An 11,632-nucleotide genomic window follows, 5' to 3' on the forward strand; every position below is an offset into this window, starting at 1 on the left:
AGTAGAAATAATAAAATATATATTTTGTAAAAATAAAAATAATATCTCAAAAATATGCATTTGTAGTGTCATAGGCTATTATAAATAAATAATACATATTTTTTCATATTACTAGTTATTAGATATTGTAAAAGTCGTGAATTAAAATTCAAAAAAATATTCAAAATTTATAAAGTCCAAACTATCAAACCGATCACATCCATCCACCAACCCGCACTGCTCGCTCAATTTACATCTGTCACACCGATAGACGGATGTGAATTAATTTTTGACAATCTACCGTAATTTTAAACAGATGACAGATAAAGTATCATTCAACTCAACTCAATCCACTGTATACACATAAAATCAGTTCAACCATATCAAATACTCTGTTACATAAAATACTTATTCCTCCGTTCTACCACCTCATGTATGGAAGAATGTGGAGTTGACACTGACGTGGTCTTTGGGCTGGGTTCGGAGTTGACAAGTCAGGTGGAATGTCTGCCTTTTTGTTATTAGTCAGTACTTTTCCGCGTACCCACGACTGTTATCGGAAACCTTAACCACTAACATTGAATGTTTCATGACCCAAACTCTCCTATATAAACAAATCAATTAACTTCCTTTCTTAAAACCCATCAGAGCTTCAAATAAAAGAAAAGAAACAATCCTACAAAAGAAATTACAAGAGAAATTCTAAATCGATCATCATGAAGAAGGTAGGCTGGCTTTTCTGCTATATACAACATTACCATTACTGATCACGTTTTTTTTTTTTTTTTTTTATGATAGCTTGAGTACTGACATGACATGCATGTTTGTGATTTAATATCTTTTGCAGCAAAAGATTGTTATTCAGATGCAATTGAGCCGCGATAAAGACAGATCAAAAGCCATGCAGATTGCTTCTTGCACAAAAGGTGTGTATATATATGTGTGTGTATCATAAGTACACTTTAATCTCGAGAAATAAAAATCTCGAGATATAATTCAATGATCAAGACAAGTGCGTTGTGACATTTTATAGCTTTCTCAATTCATGAATATTGGTACTGATTAATTGTTTTACATAGGTGTGATCTCAGTGGCAATAAAAGGAGATGGAAAAGATCAAGTAGAGGTAATAGGAGAAGAGATTGATTCAGTTGAGTTGACCAAGTCAATAAGGAGGAGGGTGAGCAAATATGCCAGCATACAAAGTGTGGAAGAAGTGAAGCCCAAAGAGGAGGAAAAGAAAGCAGAGAAACCACTCCAGTGGGCAATGGCTCCACCAGTTATTCCAACCCCTTATTACTGTCAACCGGTATATGATTCAGACCCACGAGGTTGTTCCATCTTGTGATGTGATTGTTTGTGAGATACAAATCAATTCATCATCAGTTACAATATCATCCCCCGTTTCTGGGATATTCATGTCTTTTGTAATGTGTGTCTTGCGCGCGATGATTGTATTGTTAGTTGGATTTTTTAGGTAAATTATAGCTGCAAACAAGTTTTTGTCTCTATTTACCATGATGAAATGAAATACGAGTTTCGAATTTTATCTATATTTATTGACAACTCCATGGCTATTCTCATTCACAAGTTATTTCAAATGTCTTTTTTAACTTCTTAAATTTTTGACTTTTGAGTTAATTACCCTCAACCTTTTTATATGTTCTGATTTGGTTTTTAAAATGTGCGATTTGTTACGCTTTAATTTATGAAGTGAATGCCATTTAAAATTAATAACAGGAGGAAGGATATTTTTTGAGACTATTATTGAATATCAAGAGGGAAGGTGGGATATAAAATAAGATTAAGAAGATGTTTGGAGTAACTAATTAAATTATAAAATTAATTAATGTGTTTAGTTTCAGTTTTCTGAATTTAGTTTTTTATAAATTGAGTTTTTTATTTATCTTTTCTTTTCTTTTTTTTAGTTTTTAGTGAATATTTTTAAAATTTTAAGCAATATTTTTATTTTTTTTAGATGTACTTTACTTACATGTATCTAAATAGTAAAATATTTGTGAAAAAATATTTTTAAAAATTATTAAATATAAAAAAATTTGAAAAATATACTAAATTTTCGTAATTTTTTTTATATTTTTTGTATTTAGTGAATTTTTTAAAGATTTTTTTACAAATATTATATTTTTAAGTGTATTTATGTCATGTATGTCTAAAAATTACTTAAAATATTAAAAAAATTCAGTGAATAGGATTTTGTCAAAGAGAATGCCAGAGTGAATATCACGGAAAATGAAAAAGTTAAATTTTTTGAAGAGTGAATTCTGAAAACTAAAACTAAACAAAGTGAATAAGATTTGTCAATTCATCCCAAATCCTGAGCTAATTCAAATATGAGATAAGATGTATAATCCAAAAGGATTGATAATCCTTATAATAGTCTTAGGAATTTTTTTTTTTATAATCGGGTATCCAGATCAATTTATGTGCACCTTGACAATCCCAAGGTCCTGAAATTAATGGCCTGACAAATCTCCAATAACCTCAAAATTTAAAATATTTGATTTTCATGATATTCAACTAGGGATGGCAATTTGAAACCGGCCCGACGGGGATCCCCGATCCCGACCCCGATTTAAGCGGTTTTTCCCCGAAAAATACCCCCGACGGGGAGAAGACGGTACCTAAAAATCAATCCCCGATCTGTTTCGGGCCGGGGACGGTGATCAGTGTTTAAGCCCCGGCCCGACCCGATCCCCGACCCCGTCCCCGTCCCCGTCCCCGGCCCCATCCCCGAATTCCCCGAAATAAAATTACTTTTATACCCCTTATATAAACCAAACCCGTATCCTCTCACTCACTGACTCACTCTCTTTAACTCTGATATATCTCTCCCTCTGTCACTCTCATCTCAACTCTCTCTCACTCTCCCGTTGTTTTCTCTAGCCCCGACCCCCTCTCTCTCACCGACGGCGAGCCCCGACCGCCCTCTCTCTCACCAACGGCGAGCCCCGATCCCCCTCTCTCTCACCGACGGCGAGCCCCGACAGCCCTCTCTCTCACCAACGGCGAGCCCCGACCGCCCTCTCTCTCACCAACGGCGAGCCCCGACCCTCCTCTCTTCTCTCCACACGGTATCTCTCTCTCTCTCTCTCTCTCACAGATCTCCTCTCTCTCTCTCTCTCACATGGATCCGTTGGTTTCAGATCTGTTGGTGGTGATGAAGATCATCGGTTGGTGATGAAGATGTTGCTTCAGATCTGTTGGTGATGAAGATCTGTTGCTTTGATTTTTTTTTTTTTTGATGTTCTTGATGGTGGTGATGAAGATCTGTTGTTTTGATTTTTTTTTTTCAGATCTGTTGGGGGTGATGATCTCTTGTTGAGATGTTGATTTTTTTTTTTTTTCTTTTGATGATGTTGTATTTTTGGCCGGGGATTTTCGGGGTCGGGGAAACCCGATCCCCGTTACGGGGCGGGAGTGGGGGCGGTAGTTGGTTCCCCGTCGGGGATGGGGACGGGGACGGGGGGAAGTTCTGCCATCGGGGATCGGGGAAGGGGAGGGTGATCCCCGGCCCCGCCCCGCCCCGTTGCCATTCCTATATTCAACCAAATGACCTCTTATATAGTAAGTTTTTTGGTTGTCTTTCTTCTCGCTAAACTAAACCTCTTGTCCAATTTTCACAACAAACATAGCCTTCCGCATACAACTATACCCCATTTGATACCATACTTTGTTTTGGGATCAAAATAAAAAGTTTGCTTTTAGTTTTTTATTCATTTTGGATCATATTATCTCTCATATTTTTTATTCATAGAAAGAGAAAATAGGCTAAAAAAGCTAAAAAGTTAATTTTTTACCAATTTTTCAAAACACCACCATGTAACAAAGCACCTACAACAATGATTGAGATCTCTTTTTTAGAGATTTCTACAACTTCTTTTGGATCTCAATCATTAATGGTGTGGGTCCATACATATATAAATAACTCCCATAAATACATCAATGGTTAAGATTCAAAAAGAATTGTAGAAAAGGTATGGCTTCTGTCCAGTCCGGGATCGGACTGGACCGTGCTGTTGGGCCCGTGGGGACCCACCACGGGTCCCGTTTTGATAATCTGAACCGTTAATGTGTAGAACTCGTCGAGTACTATATGTCTAGAACAAATCACGTTGATCGGATATCGATAGCTATATGATCAAATCAGTTTCGTATTAAAAAAATTGGACAGTGAACAAATTAAAGGTTGACAAAAAACTATTTTGATCACATAGCTATCGATATCCGATCAACGTGATTTTATGCAAGCATATAGTACTCGACAATTTCTACATATTGAACGGTTCAGATTATCAAAACGGGACCCGTGATGAGCCTCCACGGGCCTAACAACACGGTCCAGTCCAATCCTGGACTGGACAGAAGCCATACCCTTGTAGAAAGCAATTTTCAAGCACGAGCCTAACAACACGGTCCAGTCCCCACAAGCCTAACAGCACGGGTCCAACAATACGGTCCAGTCCGATCCCCGAAAATGGGTACCAAGCAATTTTCAAGCACCTACAATACAATGCAATAAAATTTGTCCACAGAAGTTGTATACAAAATGATTTGGCCTTTTCTTGGCTCATTAATAGCCATTGAGAATGACTGACAGCCAGTACTATCTCACGCCTCGTTTAGAAAGAATAAAGCTTCGGATGCCCAGTGGGGGTGCTGGGGTCCTTCCCATTGGTCCAAAAAATAATTTTTTTTTTATTTTCAGTCAATCTCAGGTTGACACGTGGCACCAGGGGATCACTGGGGTCACCCTTACTGGGAGTCTGTAGCATTGTTGGTTTAGAAATATGCTATTTTAATAATTTTTTAATTTTTTTAATAAAATATGATATAAAAAAATTAATATATTTGAGATAATTTTTTAATTTTTTATAAAAAGATGTGCAAAAAATAGAAAAAAAAAATCTTTAACTTTTTAGTATACATTGCTAACTTTTCAATTTTTTAATAACTTTTTGACTTTTAAACTAAAAAGTGATGTTGTCAAATGAAATCTTAATTCCAAAACTTATACAAAATTTAAATTTAAAGGGTAATTTTTAAAATGATAATAATCAAAGTTGTCACATAATTTTGTAGGAAAATGGTTGAGACCACTAATTAGTGGTAATACTAATGATGTGACAGTGGGCTCCACCCACTGCCACAGTGTTGCCGGTTTTTTTTTTTTTTTTAAGTGTGTGCCAACTCACTTAGTGATGTTTTAGAGCACCACTTTTAGTAGTATATATTATTGCCCAATTTTGAATCAAAATTTTTTATTGATTTGATGGTTATATGCTACTACTCCAAACTTTTTAGACAAAAAATCATGAGTAGGGTAGCAATGGGACTTTCATGAGTAGGGTAGCAACGGGTCATGCAAGAACAAACACAAAACATGGTTCTTGTTCCAAACTTTCGGATCAAAACGAGACTTTTCTTCAAGAACACATGAATACTATCTTTCTCTTCCGAAACCAACTTCAAATCGATGCATGACATGCAAAACAAATTCGATCATGCAATGCAGCTAGGTGATCAATAGCAACAACCAGAGTAGATTAAGATTCTTACCCCAAAGCTCGAATCTAATGGCTCAACTCCAAAGGTCAACTCGAAAATCTACTCTCTCACTCTAAAACTCTTTCTCCCTCTTCTAGAGCTTCTCTCTCTTCAAGAACAAAACTTGCAACAAAATGATACAAAAGAATGATATGTTCACAGGCCTACCGGCTGACTTAACCTTCAGCTCGGACACGTGGCGCTTCCCGGTTGGTTCAACTCAAAGGGTGACTGATTGATAAGACAACTCTATGACAATGCGTATGCAGCAAGCTAAGGCAAGACACATCGGCAAGTAATGACATCGGCTAAAGTCAAAGCTTCGGCAACAGGGTAACAAAGACATCGGCTAGGGAGGACGACACTTAACTAAGCTGTGCCACACCTCGGCCTAGATGTGTCACACCTCGGTCTAGGTCATACCTGCCTAAGGACAAAGATCACTAAGTGCAAAACATCTCAGCAACAAGCCCGGGGTAAAGATGGGGGTCGACCAAGCGGTTCCAAAACAGTTCTAAATACAAAGGTTCAAAGGTGAACTAAGCTCAAGATGACCTCGGCTACACACCAAGCAAGGAACAAAATCATGCAAGCAATACTTAAACAAAACAAGGCAAGGCAAAACTTGCAAAACAACATAACAAGACGAGATCATGCATGAATGTATGCAGGTATGACAAGAGTAAGGTGAGGGTTGCTACACAAAATTTATAAATCAACTGCCCAAATCAAAATATATGTATATATATATAAAATCCTGGATAAGCTTCGGCAGGAGGAATATAACAACCTCGACCCATAATTAACGTTAATCCATGCGTAATTATGCCTAATAAGTAATTAAAGTGAAATTTTGCATCACATGTTACTTTGTGTATGTTTATATCTATTTAACGTAGAATGATCTGTTCATGCTTTCATTTTGATTTGCGAATTGAAGACCTTATCGGCATCTAATTTAGTAGGGGTGTACATGATTCGGATTGGTTCGGTTATGAGAAAATCCAAGAACCGGACCGATCCTAATAGTTTTGTGATTTTGAGAACCAAACCAGACCATTACACTTGTAAAACCAGACCAGAACCAAACCGAAAAAACGGTTCGGTTTGGTTCACGGTTCCAAAAATTTCAATTTACAAGAATAAATTGTTAATATTAGCAAAATAATTACTCAAACTAATTACATTTAACTCATGATAAAAACTAATACTATTAAGGCATTACTCAACATTACATATCTATACCATCCTAATATCATTAAAATTATAAAAAACCAATTAATAAAAATAAAAATTGATATTATATATATATATATATCTTTTAAAATTCGGTTCAATTCGGTTCGAACCGCGATTTTTTCATAAAATCCATTAACCGAACCGTTTTTACGGTTCTCATATTTCTTAATCCAAAACCGAACCAATTCTTAATAGAACCAAACCAAATCATAAAATTCGGTCTGGTTTGGTCCAGATTACCGTTTGAACGGATTTTTGAACAGCCCTATAATTCAGAAATTGATTTGATTTATGTATTAATTAGAATTTTTAGAATTTTATGGTAGGTTTAATTCAAATCTGATCGGAATGAATTAATTAGATTAATTAATACCTACTAGATTAGTTTTAATTAGTTACCACTAAGTGAGCCTATATAAGACTCCCTACATGCTCCACTCATTCTTTTGTTCATATCAACACATTCTTGAGCCTATACACACAAACCAAACGTGAGTAAGAGAGAGAAAAGAGAGCTTTGAGCTCAACTAAGGGGATTGATAAGAGAAATAGGAGAATTGGACTTAGAGACTCAAGAAATAAGCCTCTAGCTCTCACTTTGGAAAGTCTATGTAAGAATTCAACCTTTAAGTTCTTTGATTGTGGCATTAAGAACATGAATTCAAAAGATTAAGTATGTGAACTTGAGATTTGAACTAGAAATGAAGAAATTTGACTTATACCTTGCATGCATGCATAATTCCTAACATTTTGAAGTTATTTTCCAAGAATTTCCTCATGCATGTTGCTAATTCACTTTACCTTTGAGAATACGTCAAGTTTCAAGTCATTTTGTGGTATTAGATCATGTTTTGGAAGTTTTAAAGACAAGACAATTCATACATGTCATGTTTACATCACATTTTCAAGTTTTAAGTTAAGTTTTGCACAGTTGGCATGCTTTTAGGCTTTGGTTTTTGCGAAATGGTTTTGAATTCTTCATGTTTTCCAAGTTCACATATGATTCCTCAAGTTTTTGGCCCAAGAAACCATAATTTACAGCTTTGGGGTTAAATTTGAAGCTTGGAAGCAATTCTGGAAATTCCAGAATTCTACTCCTACGCTCGAGCGAAGGAGTCCACGCTCGAGCAACCACTCTGAGTGCGTGAACTTCCGCTCGAGCGACCAGAAGTACGCTCGAGCGTGAAATGTATGCTCCCAGAAGTTCTTATGTTTTGCAAATCGCTCAAGTGACAAAAGTTGCGCTTGAGCGAGGGTATGAGTCTCACACTCCAGCGAGCGTCGAGTGAGAAAATAAGCAACCAACAATTTTGCAAAAGTTTACAGACCGCTCGAGCGACCACTCACATTTTGCATGTTTGCTCGAGCATAAGAAGTTACGCTCGAGCGAGGACCCTGTTTTTAGCAAGTTTTGTTAAGTGTTTTCAAGTGCATTTTTGCATCATCATTCCATCCTAGATATTCCTAAGCTAAGTTTAAGACACCATAATGAGGATAGAGGAGTAGGAACACACCAAGACAAGAAAGAACTAAGTTGATGATTCCTGGTATGTAATTCAGTACGTATTTGTTCTGTATCTATGTAGGTCACGCGCCACGAGATATCTGAATTGCCTACTCTGTCCGTTTACTCAGAGCCATCTATTATTTGCGAGTAATAACTTAGTAAAGCTATATTCAAGTTAAATTATTTTCTATATATGGAATAAGATCTGTTCTACGAATGCTATGTTTTTGCACTATGAATGATTGTCCACCTCTGACAAATAATTGTGACATTAATGCTGTGATTCAAGTATGCAATATGTACCCGAACCGGAGGTTCTTTTATGGAACTGACAAGTTATCTATATCCGGCTGGAGGTTTCTATATGGAACTGACAAGTTATCTGTTCCCAGTCTAGAGGTTCCTTTAAGGAACTGACAAGTTATCCGTACCCGGCTGATGGTTCCTCTATGGAACTGACAAGTATGATCTTCAATACTCTGTATGTGATCTGTTAGCGCTAACGGATAAACTATGTATGATCAAGCATGAATTTTGATTTTTGTCAATGACTCAAACAAGAATACGTATATAAATCTATTCTATGTACGGACTTAGTTATGGGACATCATTCATTTAACCCTTTACTCTGTTATTATTCACTGGATCCTCGCTCACTATTTATATTATGTATGTAGGTGATCAGGCAAGTGACCAGACTCAGAGTTGAGGACCTAGCATCTCAGTTTTTGTCGGCCAACCTTTGTGCCTCCCGAGGAGGTTCCGAATTAAGTCAAGTCTAGTGGCTGTGTTTTCATGAATATATAAGACTTTGTTTCTTTTGCTCTACAAACAAGTTTTTCTGTTTATATGTACATGAAGTGACGTGTAAATACTGTATCTTTTGACGTCACACGTATCTTTATTAAAGTTTAAAATTATCTATCTCATGTACGTCTTCACAGCTCGATGGACTATGTATATTTCATGTATTTGTTTCCGCAGCCCTTAATTATATGTTATTATGTTAAGAGGCCTTTGGTAATCCAAGGATTACTGGCCGGTTACGACACTAAACCTATAAGGGCGGGTTTGGGTCATGACAAAGAATCATTAGAGACTCAACTAGCAATTTGGGTAAGTGGGTTTAGCCGCAATATTGGATGTACAACAAGTGTGGCAGCCGAAGACTCAACTAGCAATTTGGGTAAGTGGGTTTAGCCACAATATTGGATGTACAACAAGTGTGGCAGCCGAACTATGGGGACTTAGAGACGGTCTACAGCTGGTGTGAGATCTCAACCTGCAAAATATTGATGTAGAGACAGATGCAACTACAGTGCAACACCTTGCGAATAGTCGGCCTTCGAAACATCATTAACTTAGTTAATTTCTGGTTGCAGGTGCCTCCTCGACCAACTCAGAGTGCAAGAAGTAAAGCATATTCTTCGTGAAGCAAATGGCTGTGCGGGTTTATTGGCCAAAAAAGGAAACAAGCTGAATGAATGCCTTCATATTTACACTACTATGCCTAATTTTATTGTTCAAAAATTTTGTAAGAATGCTATGGGAACCTCTTATCCAGACTTGTATTTGACTGTTCTTAGCTATTTATAATACTCCTCTATCAAAATTTAAAAAAAAAACATAGATGATGTGAAGGTCGAGTGAATGTATATTAATGATTAGATGAATGCATGTAGAAAAGTAAGCAATTTTCTTGGTTCCTTCTTGTCGTTATTTACTATTTAACGATTGATAAAGGCCACGTGATTTGGTTCCTAGTAATGTTGGAACAGAAGTTAATTACTATGTTGTCTTTTTTAATACGACATTTTCCTTTCCTTTACTAATTAACAAAATAATAATATTATATTTTAATTTATCATTTTTAAATGACCTCTAATAATGTGGTATTTAAGGTATTGAGGTTAGACCTCACATAATAAAATATTTGACAAATTAAAATTTGATACTTGTCAGACACACCATTAAAGGTGATTTTTAAGGGTAATAAATTAAGTGTTTCAACCATTTTTTTAACCAAATTGGACAAATTCATCTAAAAAATAAAATAAAGTGTAATTTGTGTATCATGTTTATTCAAAATTTGTTTTTTATTTTTTTAAATAGAAACTAATATGACTAAAATAAACAAAAATATATTTTAAAAAAGATTCAAAATTTATTTTGCCTAGAAAAGAGATAACCATTCGAAAATGATTGGTTTATAAATTTTTATCATTTATTCACCAAAACAATTTTTAATTATTTTTGGTATTAAAAAAAAATAGAAAACAGTATTTGAAAACCAAATAAAAAATATTAAACACGACATGGTTTTGGGAGGGCCTTGGGGAATGATGGGCTAGCTGTTTATCAATTTTTCGAGTCCATGGACCTTTGGGCAAAGCCTTTTAATATCATGGGCTTAGTGATGGATTTGTTGGATGATCCGCATAAAGACCACAAAACAGTTATTCCGGTCCAATATTGGGCCTAGCCCACGAATATGCACAAAGCCCACGTTATGCTCGAGAGCACCCAATAGCTGCTCCAAATTTGATGGGTTTCAAAAAATATTTTATGTGGTATTGAATTTCACTAATTTCATCCCCAATTCATTTTTTTAATACATGATTTTTTTTTTTTAATGTAATATAGATATTCGAGTCAATATTGACAAATCTAAATTATTATTTTTTTATGTGGTGTATCTTTTGTGCAAAAACCACAAATATTCGTGCGCCTCACCATCGGATCAATTTTGATGGTTTATTAAATTTAATTTTTAAATTTTAGTGCATAAATCATTCAATGAAAAATTAAAAAAAAATCGTATGCTTTGATGATGGTGTCATACATTGCAAGTCCACCTCTTTCTTATTTTTATCTCCCATTTTATTGCTAAAAAACAAAATGCAACCCACAAAATGTGTTGGATTGGAGTGTATTCATTTATTTATTTATATTTTTACAAACAAAATACGATCCATTCGCAATAAGTTCAGTTGTAGCTAGTAAGGAGCCACTTGTCATTGTGACTGGTGGAGTCATACAACCAACCACCATTCCTACTTTTTGAAATGTGTGAGAGTTGGGATAGATAGGTAGATAGATAGGTCACACTTCAATCACAATGAGCCAATTGTCTTTATTCTTGTCTTTTTCATTTCTTTCATTACAAAATAATCACCTCACCTCAGTTGGGAAAAAGCTATATTACAATACCAAAAATGTTATATAAATTAATAAAAATTATTAAAAAAAAATTGTTAACTGATTTGTAAATTTTTTGAAATATAAAATAGAATTCACTTTAATAATGTAATAGATGCTATCTCAGTGAATAATAAAAATTAT

At 35.4% G+C, this 11,632-nt stretch overlaps 1 protein-coding gene across 1 annotated transcript; it reads left to right on the top strand.

The window, feature by feature from the left end:
* The first annotated feature begins 564 nt into the window (after positions 1–564).
* On the top strand, positions 565–1,532 carry LOC114314737 (heavy metal-associated isoprenylated plant protein 16). Its single transcript, XM_028261189.2, has 3 exons — positions 565–704; positions 827–905; positions 1,059–1,532. Exons 1-3 carry the CDS (start codon positions 696–698, stop codon positions 1,325–1,327), a joined length of 357 nt encoding a protein of 118 aa, XP_028116990.1. The 5' UTR covers positions 565–695; the 3' UTR covers positions 1,328–1,532.
* The last annotated feature ends 10,100 nt before the right edge of the window (positions 1,533–11,632 follow it).

Source organism: Camellia sinensis, chromosome 8 (genome assembly GCF_055761805.1).
Source record: "Camellia sinensis isolate YWXY chromosome 8, ASM5576180v1, whole genome shotgun sequence".
Classification (NCBI taxonomy): Eukaryota; Viridiplantae; Streptophyta; class Magnoliopsida; order Ericales; family Theaceae; genus Camellia; species Camellia sinensis.